We start from the raw sequence: 22,843 nt of genomic DNA, 5'->3' as shown, positions 1-22,843 counted from the left end.
TGCATGTTTCTTCAATTCTGTAGGGGCATGGCCCACTGTATGCCGATGTGGTCGCCATCTAGGGAGCTTCACAAGCGTTGTCCCGGCAAATTCCTCTAAGACAGGCGCAAGTGCCTCTAAGACCAAACCAGGAGAGTTTTTAGACACTTCCATGGCTGCCACCAAGTCCACCCCATCGCTGTGCTTTGGGCCTTTGTTCAATTGAAGCGCAGATATCATCGCAACCTTGCCCTTGTCTTTTCTCACTGTTGTCGCTGGCACCATGCAGGGAGACTTCTCATCCATGATGCTAACACTACGCAAATGCGACATCAGGACCATCTTCGCTGCACTAAGCTGCTCCATGCCGAGAATCATATGGTAATCATTCATCGGGACCACAGAGAAGTTGGCTTTCCCTGACCAACTCTCAATCTTCACAACTACATCCCGGACCACTTCTTGGATGGGTTTTGCCTCTAAGTTGACTGCCTTCATGCGCAACTCTCCCCTCTCAAGGGTGAATCCTAATCTCATCGCCTCCACAACTGAGACGAAATTGTGCGTGGCACCCGTGTCTATCATAGCCATCACAGACTTTCCGTTCACCAGAATCTCAACATACATGAGTTCCCTGGAAGGCGTCACTGCCACCTTGACTTTCTCTTCACGTTTTAGTGAGTTGAGAAGCTGAAGTGCACCAATCCTCGATCCTTCCCCTTCTTTAGTCCTGCCTTCGGTAGCCCTCGCAGCATTGGCCTGTTCGGTGGGTCTCACCCGTTTTTGGCAGACACGCGTATAGTGCCTTCTTCCGCATACCCAACAAGTCACTTCTCTTGGTGGACCATTGTTGTCCTTGTGAAAGAAGGGTTTTCTCTCGGTGGGCTTTTGAGGTGACGATTCACTCATGTTGTCTCGCCGTTCCTCCCTCTTACCGCCGTGGTCAGACTTCTTCATAGACTTGAAGGTATCTATGTAGCTTCTGCGTTTGGTGTCAGCCAAGCGCTCGGCTGCCACATATGCCTGCTCTAAGGTCTCAGGATTCGATCTCTCCACGTCGGCTTGGGCCCAAGATTGGAGCCTTATGATGAACCAGTGAAGTTTATCTTTTTCTGGCATCATAGGCACATTCAACATGACCTTCTGATATGTCCGGATGTAGTCTCTCAAGGCACCTGTCTGTTTAAGGTTTGCAACCAACCTATATGCATGCCTTTCAGTATCAACAGGCATAAAGTACCCCTTCAATTGTTTGCGGAAGTCATCGAAGATTTTGATTGTGAAGTCACCATTCTCAATGTCCAGCATTTTCCTCCTCCACCAAATCACAACATCTCCCTCTAATAACATTGTTGCGGTCTTGATCTTCAGATCTTCTTCTACGACGTTCTGCAAGTCCATGTAGTAGTCCACTTGGAACAAAAAGCTATCGATCGCCCTCGCATCTCGACTACCACTGTACTTTGCCGGACGTTGAACGTCGACCCTACTGGTCCTCTCTTGGCTACTACTAGCTGAGTTCGTATGTAGCAGTCTCTGATTTGAAGCCCGAAGTTCAGCAACTTCGTCCTGCAGGGTCTTCACCAAGTCGGAGAGTGATCGGTTCATGGCCACTGACTCGTCCATCTGTTCCCGCATCAACTTCTTCTCCTCCTTGAATCCCTCAAAGGTCTCAGCAGCAAAGCCGAGGGCTTCCTCATGGGTGGCCACATCTGCGACCAACTTATTCACCGTCTCTTCCAGGTTTCCCTGGTCATGGGTCGGGCTCGTCTCTTCTGGACGGGCCGGCTCCTTGCCTTTGGCACCCCGCAAATTGTATTGTGATGCCATGACATTCTCCTTAATAGCAGCAAGTCGGCGCAACGCTCTATACTGACTCTCCAATCGCTTCCCCAGATTGAACAGAGTCTGGGCTTTGATACTAGTTGTCACGGGCTGACTCTTTCGGACCGCGCAGCGCGGCAAAACTCTTGCTAGTAAGCTGCAAGCATTCGCCTCGTTCAAGTGGGCGCAAATCACTTGAACGCTTCTTCAAAAACAAAAGACACAAAGTACACAAGAGTGTGGAAAGAAAACTCGCAATATATTTACTTTAACAAGATGAGTACATCACGAGGGAAGCAAGTAAGCTTTTAACTTTACTTACATAGGATGGCTGAAGCCGCTTACAGAATTCTCATGCCGACCATCCAAAACAAGGAATCCCAATATTACACTTGGGGCCGTTTTGAAAGGGTGCTCCGACACAGGTGAACACTAAAGCTTACACCAAGACTCAACGTAAGTAAAGAAAATACATTGCAAATCAAAGGACTGTACATACTCTAGACACAGAGAAACAACAACAGTCTATCTAATTAATCGTATGCCTTCTCCTACAGTCAAAATGCAATCACCATATCGTGTTTTATTCAAACGACCACCTGATTACAAATTTATGAAGGTTTTTTGTTGTGCCTGTTTTCCATGTGTTCGACCCTACAATGCTCACAAATTGCTGTTTTGCTCAGCCAAATGTGTTTTCTTGGGCTATAGCAGTCAACACAAAGGTTACCTGTGCTATGACAAACAAACTCAAAAACTCATGGTGAACCACAATGTGATCTTTGATGAAGAAGTTTTTCCTTTCAAAACTGCCTTAAGCACCAAATCGTCGAACCTTCCTACAGCCACTCTGCCAGTACATATTCCTTAAACTTTATCTCCTTCCCCATCATCTCCCATTCTCCTCCAACCGACCCCCTTACCCCCGCCACAACATCCATCTCCTCTTCCTCTTCCTAATTCGACTCCCACCAGTGACCTTCAACCTTCACCATCACCCGACCTAGTTACAACTAACCTTCCTCATCCCATTCCATCGCAAACCCCTTCCATCCTTCGCTCTCACCATATGCTCACTAGGTCTCAAACCGGCTCTCTTAAACCTAAGGTGTATACCTCTTCCCTGCACTCCATTCCCCTTGCTCTTGTAGTACACCTTCATCAAGAAATCGAGCCCACTTGTTGCTCCCAGGCTGTGAAACATGCCCCTTGGCGACAGGCTATGGATCAAGAGTTTCATGCTCTCCTCCAAAATCAGACATGGACATTGGTCCCTCGTTCCCAAGCAACTAATCTTGTTGATACCAAATGGATCTACAAAATCAAATGCAAACCAGATGGTTCCATTGAGCGTCACAAGGCTCGTTTGGTTGCTCAAGGTTTCACCCAGGAGGCTGGTTGTGACTATTTTGATACCTTCAGTTCGGTTGTCAAGCATACTTCCATTCGCCTTGTACTCACTATTGCTCTCATTCGTCATTAGCCCATCAGATAGGTGGACATCAACAATGCCTTTCTACGCGGGGACTTGTCTGAAGCTGTGTACATGACCCAACCTGCAGGCTATGTCGACCCTCAATTTCCTGATTATGTATGTCGACTTCGTAAGGCCATTTATGGTCTCAAGCAAGCTCCTGGGGCGTGGTTTAATCAACTGAATAGGTTCATCGGCTCCAAGATTGATACGTCATTGTTTGTTTATGATCGACAAGGTACTCTTATTTACCTTCTTGTTTATGTTGATGACATCATCATCACAGGTAGGTCCATCTCTCTGGTCGAAGGTCTTATCTCTAAGTTGGTTGTTTGCTTCCCTCTCAAAGATCTGGGTCTGTTGCACTATTTCTTGGGCATAGAAGTTCATCACACACCTGAGGGACTGTTTTTATCTCAACAGAAGTATATGGTTGATCTTCTTATGCGTCATGACATGCTCGGAGCCAAGCCGGTATCCACTCCTATGGCGTCCAACACTCGTCTCTCAGCTCATGACGGAATACCTCTTTCTGATCCTACACCTTATCGTCAAGTTGTTGGCATGCTTCAATATCTTACTATTACTCGGCCTGAATTTTCTTATGTGGTGAATAAAGTTTGTCAATATATGCATGCTCTTCATGATACGCATTGGGCTATGGTCAAACGCATACTTCGCTATGTCAAACATACCGTTGGATATAGTCTTCTCCTTCCTTTGTGTCCACTCATCTTCACTTAATTGCCTACACTGATACTGATTGGGCTGGAAATATTGATGATCGCAATTTTACTGGGGGATATGCAGTCTTTTTTGGTGACTCCCTTGTCTCTTTGTCTGCTCAGAAGCAAGCGACCATTGCTCGGTCCAGCAATGAGATTGAATATCAGGCGCTCGCCTCCACTGCTATAGAAGTTCTTTCCCTTATATACATTCTTCAGGAACTCAACATTTCTTCCCAACAAGTACCCACTATCTTTTGTGACAATGTCAGTGCTATATATATCTCGGCAAATCCGGTCTTTCCTCGCCGCTCTAAGCATATCGAAATTGATGTTCATTTCATCTGTGATCACATCGCCAAGGGTCATTTGCAAGTTCACTATATTTCCAGTATGGACCAAATTGATGACCAGTTTACTAAGCCTCTCTCCACCATCCGTTTTGAAGCTCTTCGCAGCAAATTAAGCATTCGGTCTCCCATGCTTAATTTGAGGGGGCTGTTAAGGATATGCCTATCACACGAGAAGATCAAGGAGATGTGAATAGGTCTATCACTCAAGAAAATCAAGGAGATACGGATCAAGCCACTATCTAAGGAAGCAATTGTCGAATGGATCAACACAAGGGAAAATCAATCCCTACAAAATCTGCATATGTAAAGTTATCAGATAAAAATCTTGTAAACCATGAAATCTCTATAAATAGAACCGCTCAATCTCATGGTAATGGATGAGAGATTGAGAGAGTATTGCCTTAGACCGTGGATGTAGATGTAGACTCTATAAAGAGTCGAACCATGTTAAACATTTTTGCCTAAAATTTTCTTCTCTATTCCTCGAGAATTTGCAGTTTCTGTCAATAAGTGACCATGACTCGATGTTCCTTAGTGCTTTTTGGCAAGAGTATTTCAGACTACATGACACTCAACTTAAGATGAGTACGACATATCACCCACAACATACAGACAGACAAAGGTTGTAAACCGGAGCCTGGAGACTTATTTGAGGTGTTTCGTTGGGGAGCGTCCCAAAACATGGGTTAACTTCTTATCTTGGGCAAAGTTCGCTTATAATACAAGTTGGCATACTTCCATGAACATCACCCCTTTGAGGTCGTTTATGGGCGACCCCCTCCCACGATTCGCATGTATCAGCCAGGCCATTTCATGTGTCTAAGCTAAAAGCGTGCCTCAAGCCACCGACAAAAGGAGAAGTCTCTGCAGCACCAACCTTTGCGATCCCCATTGGCATGCATCCCTTACACCAAGTAGGGTATGTCACCTCAAAGTAGAAGAAAGGTGGAAGTCGCAGTGGCCGATTGAATGGCTCTCCGAGGAGGAGTTACCTGCTACATGGGAAGATTCAGAGGATCTACAGCAGTTATTTCCATCCTTCACACCTTGAGGACAAGGTGTTTTTGGAAAGGGGGAGTATTTGTTACCATCCATGTATGGATCGTAGTGCACGGGGGTTGAACATCAGTATTTGTGTTCCTTAGTTGTGTTCTTTAAGTTTTATGTTAGATTGGTCCAATACGGATCTGTTTTTCAGTAAATGTCGGTCTAGTCCAGACCCATAGTTGTTTTGTACTTAAGCTTGAGTTTTGCCCTAATTAATCAGACTTGATGTTGATTTTCTTTTCTCTCGTTCTCTCCTCTCTTCTTCTTTATCCTGGTAACCTAGAAAGTAGTTTTGGAAGGTAGTTTTGGGCACATCTTGAAGCGCCTTCTTGATTTGATGGTAACTTGCCCTTAAATCCAACTCCAAAAAATACACAGCTCCATGTAACTCATCCAGTAATTCTTTAATAAGGGGGATGAGATAGCGAAGCTTTACCTTAATGGCATTTAATGCACGATAATCTATGCAAAATCTCCACCTTCCATCCTTCTTTCTAACTAGCAATGTGGGCGATGCAAGCGGCTGCTAGGTTACCTTCATAATCATCTCCTTCACTAATTCTTCCAACACCTGTCATTGGTGTGGACTGTATTGGTAAGGTCGTCTATTGACCTATCCCACCCAACCTTGGAGTTCGAGGTGATGATCATAGGGTCTCCGTGGGGGCAGACCCTTAGGGGTTCAAAAACCACTTTGAACTCCTTCAATATGACCTGCAATTGTTCTTGACAAATGTATCCCTGCTCCTCCAACGTATGATCTGTCTCCTCTTGTTGACCGCAGTCATTAACAACATAAGTGAGGTCGCCGGGCCCTTCATAATCTTCAACACTTTCTGTCCACTCATAGGTTTTCTTGGGGTTCAAGAGTCTACCGCCCTTCCTTTGTTTGGCCAAAATGCATCCTCATCCCAATGAAGTCCCACAGGACTTCACCTACACTAGGCTGCGTAGTCACTGCACCCCTAACACCAGGTCTGCCCCTGCCATTGCCAATGTGAAGAGCCCCTACACTTCAATGTGCCGCCATCTCCTACCACCACGTCGAATGCAGTTGGATTCTCTATTCGATAGCCCAAGGCCCTTGCTGATTTCTCGCATATAAAATTATGGGTGAAGCCTGCATCCACCACTATGCTCACTTTCTTGCCTCGCAGCTGATCATCTACCTTCATCAACTGAGGGACTTCATCCCCTGCCAGTGCATGGAGAGAGATTTCAAGAGGACCCCCCTTCGGTAACCCCTACCAGTGCATGGAGAGAGATTTCAAGGGGACCCCCCTTCGGTAACCTCTGCATCATCCTGCATGGTTGTCGCTGGTTGGGTTCCTTCTTCGAACTCATCTGGCGGTTCCTCGTCTTTTTCTACCAAATACTATGAAGTTTTCGACAAGTGTGGCCAGGTGTCCACGGTTTGGTCACAGAAGCAAATCCCCATAAAGCACTTCTCCTTGATCTGTTCCGGCGTGAGAAACGGACCACTTGACGAGCCATTTGGTTTGACTTCTGAGTAGCTACCGGTGCTGCGGCTGCCTCTGGGCGCAGGGCAGTCTGACGTTCGTTTCTCTCTGAGTATGGGATCCGACTGCCATAGATTATTCCGCGATGCTTTTCCTCGACCAGCCTTGCCAATTCAAAGCATTCTGATAGGTTTCTAAGCTTGGCCGCCTGGACCTCAATGCGCAGATCGTCTCCCAGTGCCCCCACAAACGCCCCAATCAGTGCATCTAATGGCCACCCACGAACCGTATTGCTGAGGTCTTCAAAGTGCTCCAGGTACTCCACCACGATGCCTTTTTGTTTGATTTTCGTCAGCTCCACGTTGTAATCTACGTATGCTGACAGACCAAACCGAGCTTTCATGGCATCAACAAGTCCTGCCCACGTCGTTCTCCCTTGCTCAGTGACAAGCCATCTATACCACCTGATGGCGGCTCCTTCGAAGTGCACACGGCATGGCTAACCCTCTGTTCTCCTTCGATATTGTGGCAATCAAAAAATTATTTCGCTTTGAAGATTCAACTTAAGGGATCCTCACCAGAGAAACAGGGAAAATCCATCCTGGGTTGCTTCCATGGCGATGGACCCAGCCCTCTATCCCCAACTGCCGGTGAGGCCATCGGTGTGCCTCCTGTCACCAGCGGCAAAGGTGGATGCAGAGGCGAGATTTGAAGATGCGAAGAAGACGGAGGAGGGGGAGGATTCAAATTTGGAGGTCGCAACTCAACATCAGCGGTCTCCGCGCGATCGGCGCTGGTCGATCCCGTCCCCCTATCTGGCTTCAACATTTCTCGCATCAAGGACATCAACGAGGGATGCTCTGCCATGAACGTCTGGATCCGTGCTTCAGCCTCCATATTCTGGTGTTCGACCGCCTGCAGACGACGATTCATAATCTCCATCGTCTCCTCCAAGCGCTTCCACGGCAGCCATGACATCCTTCGAGGTCACTTCACGCTAAACTGCACTCACGCACACCAACTCTCGGTGAAAGCCCAGCCTTCACTTGGTAACAGCGAAAATTTCATTAGTATCAAGGTTGTAATCCCCTGCAAGTGGGTTGGGTTAGGCTTTCCAATTCCTTCCCCTACCCAAGTACTGTGTCCATTAACCGACCCTTTAACCACACTAAAACAGATGAAAGCACAGACTAAAGCAAATTGCTAAGCTTAGGAGACGCCTAACAAGGACTCCTAACGGAATTATAAGTGTTCATTGATTTATACAAATTATTTTTACCGTTCAAATAAAAGTTCTTGCAGTTATGTTTTGCTCACTCTCGTCAACGGTACAACATGTTTATAAAGCAGGCAAGGGACAGTAACTTTTTTCACCCCAGAAAACTTTCACCTGGTCATCACATGGTGGTCACGTGCTCCATGAAATTTATTTGTTGCCATCACACAAAGGTTACAAAAACAGGCTAGAAACCCTTTTTCTCTTCCCGTCTCTTTAGGATTTTAATTATTGAGAGAAAAGCCCCCTGGATGTCTGACGCCATCAAACAGGCTTTAAGAAACATCAAGTGTCATTTTGAAGAACCACCAGGTAAACTTTGTTCACATTCATTCACATTCAGAAAAGATTAAGTGTGTTATTCCTATGGGCTGCAATGGTGGCAAACGTGAGACTCGAGTTGAACGATGTACCACAGGTCCACCCAAGCCTCGAAATAAGCCAGAAGCATAGGAGTACAAGGGTATTCCTTGGGAATTTTACATCAAAGGCGACCGGTTCCCCCTAAGTAAATATATAAAAAAGTTCCCCAAATGAGTCATTGTGGCCCATCAAGAACTATCAAACTTTGCCACTTTCTTGGCATGAATGAATCCCACAAATACAATCATAGAAAGAGACAAATAAGAATTGAGATCACTAAAGCATTTTGAAAATTGTACAATGTGATGGTCAAAAGTTAAATTTCTTAAGCAGGTATATATGCAAGCAATGTCACCTTTTGCTGAAGATCCACAAACTTCCATAAGCACAATTGGCATAAGCAATCTCCTTTTATAAAGCATTCAAGATACACAAGAGCACCAATTGGTTTGTCACGTCTATTTGGTTCCTTCAAGATTGGGCGATTCTGTTGTATAATAAGTTGAACTTCAGAAGGATGTAGCCATAGAAGAATTGGTTTGTCACATTTCTGTTTTAAAACCATTCTACATCCACATAATATCATATAATACCTTGCCTGGTGCATCATGTCAACAGTGAGGAACACCTCAATAGTGACTCAATAGTGAGCCTGTATACTTAAGCCACATGTTTTTATCCCCCAGAACATGCAGAATGAGCCATCTACCTATGATTTTGATTGCAAGTTTTCAAATGTAACACACAATTTGAGCATGTTCTTGGGGTTATAAACTGAAAGCTGTGGCCCCTTGAAAGTACCTCCTATCTAGAACAAGAGGGATTTAGATTTTCGTTGCTCATGACACATACACTAACATCATGTAGTATTGGTGCTTGTTCTTGGGAAATCAGCATATAGAAGCATTTCATCTATTAATAATGAGTGTGTGCAGAAAATACATGCCAAGATGCTGCTTCAGGACTTCAAGTCTTCCTGTTACTGCACAACATCAAAGGATACAAGGAATCAATTCCACTTCCCCAAAGCAACCAAAAAAGCCAATAACATTCAGAAAAATGGTTATGTTTCTTCGAGGAGCCTGGCTAGGATTAGTCTTGAGTTTCATTACTTGAGAAAATGAAGCAACAAACTGAATCAACAGACATGTGCTCATGGCAATGCAATCTCATGTAAAGTCAAAATGAGGCAGCTTTTCAGGGCGGTAGGAGGCAGCCATGAAACTTGGATATATGCCACTGAAATTGCAACCAAGTCCTATTAAAAAGATTACTTGTTTCCTGATGTAACAAATGCCCAATAGTTCAAGAAACCAGGATGGTCATTCTTACATCCCAGTATGAAAGCTTAGACCCGACGGTCATTCTAATACCCCATTGTGAAAGCATAGTCCTAGACTGAAGGTGGTTAGAAATCTTCAAGGCCTTTAAGAAGGCTGGTTACGTGATTGATTATCTTGAGGCTGGAAGCCTGGAGCAGAAGCTGCTAGAGGCAGGTTGGAATTCTGCCAAACTAGGAACCGCAGCTCAGTGTGGGGGAGCCGGATTTACAGTTGGTAGTAGAGTCAATTTCAACTGTCAGACCTAGGGCCCTGCACGTGCAGATGCATGTCCTTTAAAGAGGTGAATTGTAACACCCATTGTGAAATTTACTCCAATATTAAAGATGGTTGGAAATTTTCAAGGACATGTAATGAGAATGGATGAGTGATTTGTTCTCTTAATTCCTAATCTTTTTGGAACTGGAACAGAAACTACTATAGGGCGGGTTGCGATATAACAAACTAGAAACCCAAGCTGGATGTGGGAGTGAGCCAGATCATTATAGTCATGGCTCACTAAGTCACTAAGCTTACTTGAACAAGCCTTTTTAGTTTAGTGAGCAAAGCCATGAGCAGCTTTTAAGTACAAAGCAAGCCAAACATGAAGAAATGGTGTTCTAATAGAGTGAAAAGGAAAGGGTTAAGTACCTATTTGCATATCAGGGTACTGGAAATGATACCTTCCATAATTAGCTTTGTAAATCAACCTTTTCGATGACAAGGGATGCCATTTTTTGAATTGGTTTCACAAGGTTTTTGGAAATGGTGTTCTAATAAACATTTTTGTCCGGAATGTCGGCTTTTACATGAAATCCAATTTTCATGAGGGAACTAGCAACATGTCACATTGATTTGGAACCTTATATGTCACTTTAGGACTGGATTCTTGTGAGAGTAGCTTTCATTAAAAAAAAGAAAAAAAATCAAGAATCCAAGTCATGGGTTCTCGCAAAGCTGCCCTCATTTCTGATGTTCTATAACGCTGTGCAAAAATGAGAGACCCTTCTCTGAGTGATGTTCACATGGGTCCAAGAAAATATTTCTCAAGTGACAGCAGATGAGAATTACCTGTCACTATAACACCTGAATCAGCAATTAGAAGATCTGTACAATCAGTTTTCAGAATTGGGCTCTATTGCCCTCACTATATAAACCTGTGAAAGTGCAAACAACTTGTAAGTAAATAAACGTCTAAGATTTTGGCAGTAGAGATGCAAACTTTTCAGTTGTATAATATAAACAACTCCATCTCACCAGCCCTCAACGGCCTTCATAAGTTAGTCAAGTATATACAGCAGTATAATATTCCAAGTTATGATGCATAGGGGGAGTAGGGCAGGGAGGAGATGCAGGAGGTGGGGTGCTCCCTTTGTAGTTCTAGGATTTCTTTATTTTTTTTTAAACCACCTTTTCTTGTTTTTTCCTCTTTTCCCTAGGTATTTCTTGCTGAAAGTTTAAAATGTTTGCATCAACATATTTTAAGCTTTATTTAATATTTTCTTGAAAATATTGATATTTTTTCTATGGTGTTAATCTACATCACGTAGATATGGCCCCAGTATAGGGGTATGACGTGTATGGGTTGCGCATCATCGTGATTGCATAAAAGCTATGTCACATGGGTGTGGATACGGTATGGGTTTGGACACGGCAATTTTGAAAAATGTGGGTACGCGGGTATGACAAATTTTATATTCTCAAAAATGATAAAAATGAAAAAAAAAAACATTAATAGTCTTATAATCCACAAAAATTCTCCAAAAGAAAAATGGGAGGAAAATATAGAATCTTAGTGAAAGGGAAATATAAAAGAAGCAAAAGATCAAAATTAGAGAAAAAATTAAGTTTGAAAATATAATTTTAAATGTTTTAAAATGCAGCGGTACCCAGCCGTACCCACGTACCGACACAGGTATCTGGGCAAAACTGACGTACCCATGTCACATAGCATACAAGTTCAATATGGATATGTATTTGCATGTAAAGTTTATATATTTGTTTAGTACACCAATACACTTAATACTGCAAAATGCTTTACATGTGAAATGGAGGCTAAGTAGTGACATATTAAGGATAATATCTAATTAGGTATCTAACAATAAAAAAAATGTAATAAACTTCAGATACTTCCAGACCAAAGTAAGAAGCCAAATGACACATATAAGAAGTACCAGGTGCCAGATTTGAGAATAAAGTCAAATCCGATCATAACAAAGAAAAAAGAATAAGACCTGGGTTTCAAACCAGTCATGTCATTTCACTGTGAAAGCCATTACCTTAATCTCTTTATTATATATGAAGGGCGTACAACCATTTCATAGTCAAATGTCCCTCAATACAAATTTGATACATATGGTCCTTTATAGTTTATACACAGATGCCATTATTTTGAGTTTAGATTTGGATAATAATCTGATTCAGTCAATCATGCAACATCTTATTAGCTTTGACCATGGACCAACGTCCATTTGAAGCAAAACCTGTTCTTCATCAGCCCTTTATGAGTAAATTTGGTACTTGTTTTCCAATCGGAATAAAGTTAGGCTCAGTTTCTTTATCTCCTTCCTTTTGCCTGAGAAAATGCTGATCTATGTTTCATGCTGCTATGATAAATAGTATTCAAAGATATCCTAATAGAACTTTGATTGCACACTGTAAAATGGATTCTGAAATTAGTTCCTCCAACCCACTCAGCAACTGCCTAGTCCATGTGGCTTTAGCCATTGCTGCTGCCATAAATTGATATTTGGGTTTCAAGCATGACTTTGTCATGAACTTTGGTTTTCTACTGCTCCATGACACCAAGTTCTCCCCAAGAAAAAAATGCCATATTATGAAATTGATCCACTTTCATCAGAATTTCCCAGCCAATCTGCATCGTTACAGAAATTATTTGACATTGTACCTTTTGCCTTCTAAGTTTTCATGGGAAATCCCATGTCAAATTGTACCCTTCAAATATCTTAATAATTTTGTGTTGCATTATTAGTTTAGGGCACTCGAATGGGGTGGGAAAAACCTTTGAACATCATGAAAAAGCTCAACAAGCCATTACAATTTACATGGCCCGCCCAGGCAGGCCTGGCCAGGCCTGAGATTATCAGAGCATAAGTCAGACAACAAGTCTAGTACCACGTTATTCAATTTAAATAGGTCAAGTCAAACCAACTAATAGAAAAGAGTTGTTTTCATCAATTTTTTGAAGAAGAAATTCCTCTCCCTGCTACCATTTAATTGCTAAATATTCACTTCAAGATATTTTGACAATCTTAACAAAATGAAAAAATTAAACATATTTCCAAAACTGCAATATATCTAAGAATGTCAACAAAAACATCCATGCACCACAACAGTCAAACTCGCATTTCCTTGAACATTATAATGAGAATTAATGAATTATAAACTATTAGACATGTTTGTTTGAAACTGTGAAAATAATTGCACAAAAACGAAGCCTCAAGTATGTGGTGGGGACCTAGTTAATCTAGTTTTTTTTTTAATTCCCAAGTTATCCCTAATATGGGCCCTTATCCCGATCTAGACTTGTCAATTAAGTAAAATGGGGCGGCCAGGTCCAAGCCCAGTTTTAATGGGGTCTGAGGGTTAAACTTTTACTAATGAAAGAAAACTTGTGTATGTTGATAAGGACATTCCATTTGAAGGAAATGAAGCAAATGGCAATGAAAATGAGAATGAAGATGAGGATGGAGATGAAGAAGAAGATTAACATCTTAACTGATGATATTAGTTATAAACATACTTTCAATTATCATTGAACAATTTAATGTTTTGATGTAAAACACTTTAAATTTTGAACTTATCTCTTGATGTGTTATTAAGTAAGTGTGGCTTATGAATGATGAATTATGAATGATCATTATGTGTGACGTGTTTTTTATAGAGAATGCATTTTTTTATTTTTCTTGTTCTTTTGCAAATTATCTCTATATTTCTAATTGTTTTCTTTATGAATTACAAAAATCAGTTTGCGATATGTTTACGACATATTATAATACTATGTATAATATTTTTACAACATGTTACTATATTAGCCCAACTGGTTGGCATTATGATCACTTTTTACAACATATATGTCTCTATCTTGGGCCCTAAGCTTCTAGTTGAGAGCACCTAGTTTGACCAATGGTTTACAGTCTTCAGTAACAACTTGTGTTAAGCCAAGGTCAAATAATCATCCCCTCTATCCATTTTTCAACACGAAGGAAATATCACAAATCACCAATGTCCTTCATTTAAATATCTGACTTAGAGTTGTTTCTCTTTTTAATGTGATCCCTTAAATTTCATGTGACAATCATATTATTCACACAAGATATTAATAGTGTTGTAACTACCCCCATGACTTTGCAGACAAACAACAAATGGTGGTGACATTTAAGAGTGATCAAGTGAAGACATGTTTTTGTATTTTTAGAGAAAAGCTACCGAGCTAAGAGAATGAAGCCTGTTCGATTATAAATGACCCTCTTTAACTTGCACAAACTGTTCCTAGGTCTCCTTTTGCATGTTTAGGTGGCTGCAATATATAGACTCCTTCATTCAAATCTTCAAATGAAAATGTGCTCTCAACACCAGGTTGGCTCAATGCCCAGCCATGTTCAACTGCTAAACACAATATTATTCTCATTGTTCTCATCTTAAAAGCAAATTAAAAGATATCATTGGAAATCATGACCATATGATTGATTAAACACCTTTACAGCAAGTCTAGCCATGTATCTCCTAGTGCTGCCATTTCGTTTATGTTTGATCTTATATATCCACTTGGATAGGAGTAGTTTCCCACTTCTAGCATTGATCTAAGGCTCCCACGTTCCCATTCATAGCTTCAACCCATTTATTGGATTTTACAGTTTGAGAAAACGCTATAGGCTCATCTTGTTGTTCAAATTTAGATAAAAGGAACTGAGAATTTATAGTAAAATTTTCGTAAGTAACCCACTTTTCACAAGGTGGTAAACTTTTGTGCTGGAAAGTTCGAAACTTGATAGCATGTATATACTAAGACATATCAAACTCACTCTCATGAAAATTATACCACATAAAATTTTAACATTTCTAATAACAAGACCATTACACTGATATCCTTTATAACAAACGCATGAAAAAATGTGTAGAGTCCTATAGACCATCATAAATGAATGCCAAAAAAGTAAAATAAGACGATTTATTTTCTAAAATTATCATGGGAAGATCATTTATGATGCCCACTATGAAATCTGCTGGTCATTTTTAATTTTGAGCACGTAACTACATGAAATTCCCGTATGGCTTTGTCATTTTTACTTATGACCTTTGTATGCTCCATTTCAAATGACCTCTATGTCCTCCATTTCAATCTTAATGTCTTTTTCTTTAGTTCCAGATGTGCAGTTATGCATTTCCTGTTCTGTCCGTCCACAGAGTACTGGGGACATTGTTGTCATACATCATGCTTACAGTGCTCTCAACAATATATTTATGCCTTTTTCCAGAAATCTGATTTTGTTGAGACATATGCAGGCAAGCAACTCTATATTTCATTTCCTTATTTTGGTCTTTGGAGTAAACTAAAAAATTTACATAAAGAATATTCACCGCCTTCATCAAATTAGAAATTCAAGTTAAATTTGTCGAGGAATTGTTTTGAATAAACTCATGGAAACTATGAAATAGCCAAGAAATGTTTGAATTTATATTTTCTGAAATATATCCAAGTGTAGTGGGAAAAACTAGCAAGGAAGATAACATCGATCAACTGTTGAAAATAGAAGAAACAGTGTCAGGCCACAAATATTAGAAAAATAATTTCAAATGGTCTTGTAGCTCCTTTATTAATGGAATTAAAAGGAAGCAAATGACTTACGTATTTGACAACTTGATACTTTTTATCATCGTATTCAAAAGTCAAACTAGACTTTATTATCAATTCACTCAACACAACTGCTCCCACAAAAAAATGAATAGACCAAACGGAAACAGTATGTTTCATTTGCACTTTGCAGTTACGACTTCTTTAATTTGCTTCAAGTCTTCAATTATTAATGCCATTTTATTTGCATCCTCATTTCGGTGTGAACTGAAATACATTAGCACAAAATGACATGAGTTGTTCACTCTATGTGTGGACCTTAAAGGTTCTGAGGTGCACATAAAAAAAGAAGAGTAATAACAACTTCATCATACTTATGAATGCCTAAACCAAACTGATATAGACTGTTACCTTAAATTTGTTTAGCTCAACTAGTTGAAATATGACAGCATCACCATCAATTAACTCATGAGCAATAGCAAACCCCCTCCATCCAGCACTTAACCCAGTCTTTAGGGCAAGAAATTTTGTCTCGTACACTTCCCCATCTTCATCCTCCAAAATCATAATAGTATCACGCTTTGGAAGGTGCAGCTTGCAGAATTCCACAGAAAGCCCCTAAAAGTGAATCCTATATTAATAAATCACTTTCATATAGTACCATTTCATTATAACATATTCACACTTTGGCATGCGTCTACAGAGAAAATCAGGTTTTTCATTTTGTAGAACAACAAACTAAGCCCAATCTCATTCATCTTGTTTTCCCTTTAATTAACCTGATTTTAGGCTTCAGAACTGTCTCCATTTATTTAGGCTTAATATTCTTAAACACTGGTGAGCTGCATTGAATTGCAACATGTCTGCCTCTCTTTCTTCTAAAAGGAGTGAACGCTAAAATGCCAACGTTTCATGTCATTTGTCATATAGACATAAAAATGCAACTAAGATGGGTTTGTGATTAGGCAAGCCAATCTCGCACCTATTGAAGAAGGCATTGATGTTGATTTGTTGTAAATATTTCAGGAAGGACTAATCCATTCACTCAAGTGAGGCATAAACAACCTAGGCTCGGATTAAGTTAACTCGCACACAGCCGTACCTTGTCAAGGTTTAAAATGTGCTTACCAACCAAAACCCAACTGCAACATGTGAATGAAGCATGAGTTTAACGAAGCTAGGAAACTGAGGATCCAAACCAGACTGGATGGTTTCTGCTTTCTCAATAGCAAATGTCCTTGCTTCATTTGAAGCATGTTTACTCATCAAAAGAGGTCGGCTGTAAATTCTCCTGAAATAGTCATCACCATGAGAGAAGCTAATAGGAAAGAGAGAAGGAGAGGGAGGGAGAGAAAGAGAGAGAGAGCATATTAAACTTACCTTCCTAACAATCGTCTATCATCGTAGTTTGTCTGTCAAAACATAAAAAAAGAACAAGTAACAAAGATGAGGTATTTCATCAATTTTATCATATAAAACAATAAATAACTTAAGCCAACACGTGGAGACTGAAGAGGACGGGTAAGAGTAGTCACATGCAACTGGGCGCCATTGAGATTATCCTATGTCAAACAGAATATTATAGGCAGCATGGCATAGAAAAAACACAATGTATCTACAACTGAATAAGTATTCTTTTGAGAAAATTCAAAAAATGGATAAAGCTGACTTTTATGGTCAATCATTTTTGCTAAACAACAAGCAGATAGCCATTTTTAATGGGGAATATTTCTGACAGTTTCAAGCCATTATATGCATATTGTCATAAAAGCATGAAAAAATAAGGATAACTAGTGTGGCAGATGCCAACGGAGGTTATCATATATCATGAAAAGTGAAAAACATGGAATAGGCTAACTATATGGGTGAGGTACAACCTTACCAATCGCAAAGATGGATTATACCGAAACTCAAAGAGAACAAATATGTGCCTTCCCAAATTAATTTTAGCTGTTGAAAGGAAAACTGCACTTTCTTAGTTCCCTTGTCTATTATGGTATGCGTAGTATAGAGTATAGACATAGATGTGGATGCATTAATATGTGTGGCACTATTCTTCTCCTGAAGCTATCACTTGATACACTTCTGACTCCAATGTTGGAAACACTGCGCTGACATATGAACGAGAAATCGGCCATACTGAAGGACCTACAAATCCAGAAGTTTCAAACATAAAGTTGCAGGTCTGAAAGTTTCCAAGAGAATGCAGGAACAGCATTTTCCGGGCTTGATATTTTAAAACTTGACATGCTGCTTTAGGAACCTAACCTTGCCAATTAGTCCACCATAAAACCTCAAAAGCAAGAGCCATTATTTTCAGGTTGATAGTCGCTTGTCCTAGTGTGGTTGGTGTTTATGGGAAACGTCCCCGCAAAAACAAACAAATTCTAAAAAGATTCTTTACGTTTTCTAAGTCAGTATATTGTAAATATTTCCTTCTCGTGTTTTCAAAGACTAATTGAGTAATTTATGTGAATGAACATACAGGACCGGTTTCAACTAATATTTCACGACGCCTAAATATAAAAAAATACATGGAAGGAAAACCAATATATTGCTTAGGAACGTATCTGTAGGTTGGCATAAAATCGTGCATATCTACAGAAATGGACGAATATCATCAATCGAAGGGAACCGTTATTGAGATAAGGAATCCAAAGAATAGACACGGATCAAATGCAAACCAGAGCCAAAAGACATTAACCTCTTTGTAATTTGGAGCAGGTTTTTTGGCAAACCTGGATGATCTTCTGACTTCAAAGAATGAGTCTATTCGCCGATTAGGCGTAATCTTCACCTTCTTAGCCTAGTGGCATGCATATGTACAGGATTCAGGTTTAGACAAGAGAAACGGAAAGAGACAGAAAATAAACCAGTTGGGGAACAACGAATGGGCAAAAAAAGAAAAGGAACAGAACTATGAACTTTCTATGGAAACAAACCGGAGAAGGCTTCATGGCGGACTTCCTCAGATCATTGGATAGAGAAGGAAGCTTCAACTCTTCCATTCTCCTTTTATTCTCTTCCAACCGCTTCTGACGAATGTCCTCATATTTCGTTATCCCCACCACCATCCTTGAAGTTTGTGGCACCTACGCGAGTGAAAGACAAAGAGAAGAAGAATCAACGAAGGGGGAGAGCCAGAGCAAAGAAATGAAAATCGTGCCAGACAAAGAGCGCGCACACGCGAGAGAGAGAGAGAGAGAGAGAACCTAATAAAGATTGGTTTTCTGAGCAACAGGAGAAAGAGGAATGCAGAAGACGGCTTCAGTCTGAAGCTCTCGCTCTTTTGAAAATGGCGGAAACGAACGTTTGAATCTCTCATTTTGAAATCTCCTCAAAAGACGTTCGTACGGAAGCGCTCCATTCTTTCGATGTGGTTGGATGCGAACGAAAGTGCGCCGGCTATTTTCAAAAACCAACTTATAGTTTTCACAAATGCAGTCCTTTAAAAAATTACATTTAAACGCCTAAGTTCATTAGCTAATTCTCAAATGACCGTCTAATTATATATATATATATGTGTTAGATATTAAATGTATATATTTTAAAATTGGGTTAAGGTGAGCCAGGCCCCAAATCGACTACACTTGACTTGGAATGAAGGCAGACCAGCCTGATGCCTAAACCTACTTTTTCTTTTAACTTTATATATATATTTGTATGTGTTAGATATTAAATGTATATATTTTAAAATTGGGTTAGGGTGAACCAGGCCCCAAATCGACTAAAGTTGACTTGGAATGAAGGCAGACCGGCTTGATGCCTAAACCAAACCTACTTTTTCTTCTAACTTTTTTTTTTATGTTTTGTCTTTTTTATGTCTTTTATCACTTTTGAATGTTTGCAAAGCTTTCATTAGATTACCTTTTTTTGAATTTTTTCTCAAGATATCAACTTTTATTTGCTGAATTAGTTGAAGTGATTTCGTTTATTGATTTGCTGAAGTATTTCAAGAGATTGCTTTTATTGATTTGCTTGAAGTGGACGTATGTCCAACCAAACCTTGCTTGCTGTGTTAGTATTAGTACAGAACTTGCCTGCTGTGTACTTGTGTTACTACGGTGCCTTCTTAATCAACTTTTAGTATCACAGGCCCTTTGTGTTTTATTTGTAGTTCATAGTCCCCAAATACGATGAAACTTTTGATTTACACTGCTAATTGGACAAGGAGACGTTAAAAAAATATGCTGACTATTCATAGACATTTACTTTTTAGTTATTTGAATGTGCTGTGCATGGTTTTTGGATTCATATAGCATATACATTGCGGTTGATGTAGTTACTGAATAACATGAATAATTTACCATGCTCCTATAAAGTTAGCAGGCACTGGGCACATACCAGTATAACCTTAAATATAAAAATGTTTTGTATTTTATTTTTTTCTGAGTTCAACGGTTCGTTTTGGTGGTAAATGTTGAATTATGGATATTTAATTGGGTTACTGCATAGAAAATGGAGCTCTTTTCCTTCTGTGGCATTAAATTTTGAGCTTTGGTCATTTTCCTTTATCAATTGAAATCGACGTTGGATGATATTTTATTTCTTCTCATATTTTTTTGACATTAAGACTTTGAATTTATATTTTCACATGTGAGTAGGTGCTAAATGAGACAGTAACAGTCTTTGTTATTTGTAAGTTCCAATTCAAGGTAGTCACTTAGCTTTGTATACACATTAATGTTCAACTACATGTGAATTATATAGTGCCAAACGCTATCTTTTAATTAACTAAATAAAACAATGACTGAAACATTGATTTGTATATACCTTATCCTAAAAAACGTTTCCCTCTAGAAATGTAATTCAGAAACAATTTGAAGCCCTGAAATATGCATTAGGATAATGGATAAAGGCCAAATTTGATGTACCATAGCATTCTAAAGGCTTGAAATAAGCATTAAGATACTTTTTAATGGGATTGAGTCGGTCCACTTAGGCAAGCCAACTTGATTTAGCAACTTGGGCCTGACTTAATCAGCGTATATAAGTCAAGGTCGTCTTCCACTAAGAATACCAGTCAAGGTTCAAACATACTATATACGCTTGATCCTAGCCACCTTATGTTGGGCATGTATATGTTAGTAGGGCTGCACAATGAGTCGAGCTAACTCGGGGTCGACTCGAACTCGTTTGAGTAAACTCGACTCGAGCTCGACTCATTTTTTATACGAGTCAAGCTCGATCTTAAGTATAAACTCGAGTATGTTAATGAGCCTCGACTCGATCAAACTCGACTCCGCTAAAATTTAATCTCATTTTTTATTTTGCGTTTTTAATTTTTCCTCTTTCTTTCCTTTTACCCACATGCCTTATTTTTTTTGTTTTAAATTTTCTAATTTTCCCTTCTTTTTTTCCCTCTCTTCACCCACTCAGCCACGTTTCTTTAAACCTCATTATTATACCACACTTTCTTTATTATACTTTTCAACCAATCAAACACTTTTTCATTTTCCCTCCCGTTTTTCTCTTTCTTCACCACTCACGTTCATTTTTCCTTCCCTTTTTCTCTTTTCCCAATATGCCTTTCCTCCTCCCCCACATCGTCATTTCCTTCCCTTTTTCTCTTTTCCCAACACACTGTCTTTCCTCCTTCCCACGTCTCAACACCGCTCGAGTGGAGCTCCAGCCCCAAAGGCAGTCACTTGAGTCGAGCTCGAGCTGACTAAACATGAATCGAGCCGAGCTCGACTCTGGCTCGTGTGCAGCCCAATGTTAGGAGCTGGCTTCCCTTAAACAAGGTGAAAAGCTACATTTCAATTTTTGAAGATCATCTAGAATGTTAAGGTGATATATACGCAAGTTTTTGGCTGTGGCAGCCTATGTTATCAAAGGCTCACTTAGTCTCGTCTTGACTTGTGCCCAGGATGTCCAAAGCCCTATGCTGAGCTATTGTTCCCGGCCAGGTGATTTACTAAAAAAATTCTTGGATTCTTAGGATGGTTTGCCTCGGTACTCAATTGGTTGGGCCTGTTTATTTTATTTTTAAAATTTTTGTTCTTCTTTTGAGACTTTTTTTTTTTAATTTCCTAGCAATTTCTTTTTCACTTTGTCATCTGTGCGTGCACACTTGTAGTGATAATTACAGTTACAATTCATATGCTATTGTTTTAGGATATCAGTTTTGGAAATTAGATATAGGAACTTAGCAGTTGGCTTTTAGGCAATGAAAAGGTTTTGCATGCTCCATAACTGATATTTGCTTGTGAATGGCACGTAACTTGTAAAGTTTAATTATTCAACTTCATTAACTTTGATATTTTGAACATTTAATTAGGTAATTTCATGTTATGTAATGTTTAATATGTTTGCGTTATCACGATTTTAATTGTTTTATAGTGGTAAGTTGATCAGTATAGGTGTTTTGTTGAGAGAAATGTTTTTGTTGTGTCGTCAATTCAAATTATTAGAATTACATTTTGTTGGTTTCTCTTTCACAGAAGGGACCATATAATGTGCAGAGTCATGCTTAATCCCAACTAAGTTTAGTTTCATATGATGCTGGTTGTTGCCGGCCATGACGGCAGGATGTTCAATCCACTTTCCCAATTACGCGCTTTAATGAGGTCGTTCAGACTTCCCATTACTGGAACAAGTATCAAAACGGTGTGCCTGCACAATCTTGGAAAATATCTCATCAAAACGGTGTGCCTGCACAATGGAAATGTCTTAGTGATTGAAACGTCATTCAAAAACTTACAAAGATTCAGACAGTTTGAAAAATCAGAATTGCAAGGTCCTCGTGATTTTCTATCACATTCGGGTGAGCCGAAGCTGCCAAAGAAGCACCGAAGCCTTGCCCCTTCCTTCTGCCCTTTGGGTTTAGGGCTGTTTCAGGACCTATGTGAACCCGTGAACCCGTGAACCCATGATACACCCTTCAGCTAAAATGTTGCACTAGCACCACTTACAGTCCATATGAGTAGCATCCATGAGAATTGAACTAACAACCAGGCTCTTACCAACCTGCCAGCCCATCAACTAAGTTCATCGACACGTAGATTTTTAGCTTTTTAACCATAGAGATGTAGGTAATAATTCAAAAACTTTAAAAATTTTGTTTATTTTGTTTTCCAGTGTAACCTCGGGACTGGTGTAACTATTATTACATTGCACTGGATCACTGGATCAGTTCTCCCAGCCCTACCTAAGAGACGAAACCATACTTAAGGATCATGGCATCACTAGTACGGCTATATCAACAC

The 22,843-nt window shown here is 40.0% G+C and overlaps 1 protein-coding gene across 1 annotated transcript; it reads right to left on the bottom strand.

The window, feature by feature from the left end:
• Positions 1-9,191: 9,191 nt before the first annotated feature.
• LOC116261909 (B3 domain-containing protein At3g19184-like) lies at positions 9,192-19,002 on the bottom strand. Its single transcript, XM_031640843.2, has 8 exons — positions 18,848-19,002; positions 18,578-18,727; positions 18,340-18,441; positions 17,016-17,047; positions 16,764-16,926; positions 16,047-16,253; positions 10,892-10,977; positions 9,192-9,483 (listed from the first exon to the last, which is right to left on the bottom strand). Exons 2-7 carry the CDS (start codon positions 18,707-18,709, stop codon positions 10,936-10,938), a joined length of 678 nt encoding a protein of 225 aa, XP_031496703.1. The 5' UTR covers positions 18,710-18,727; positions 18,848-19,002; the 3' UTR covers positions 9,192-9,483; positions 10,892-10,935.
• Positions 19,003-22,843: the final 3,841 nt, after the last annotated feature.

Source organism: Nymphaea colorata, chromosome 10 (assembly GCF_008831285.2).
Source record: "Nymphaea colorata isolate Beijing-Zhang1983 chromosome 10, ASM883128v2, whole genome shotgun sequence".
NCBI classification, from domain to species: Eukaryota; Viridiplantae; Streptophyta; class Magnoliopsida; order Nymphaeales; family Nymphaeaceae; genus Nymphaea; species Nymphaea colorata.
This window is presented reverse-complemented; position numbering and strand designations above follow the sequence as displayed.

Excerpts from the sequence above, each read along its gene's own strand:
- LOC116261909 (XM_031640843.2), bottom strand. The coding sequence starts at position 18,709 with ATGGTGGTGGGGATAACGAAATATGAGGACATTCGTCAGAAGCGGTTG. Across the intron at positions 16,254-16,763 it reads TTGCAGTTGGGTTTTGGTTG|GGGCTTTCTGTGGAATTCTG; the intron begins GTAAGCACATTT and ends ATTCACTTTTAG. Across the intron at positions 10,978-16,046 it reads TTGAGCTAAACAAATTTAAG|GTTTATATAGTGAGGGCAAT; the intron begins GTAACAGTCTAT and ends GCACTTTCACAG.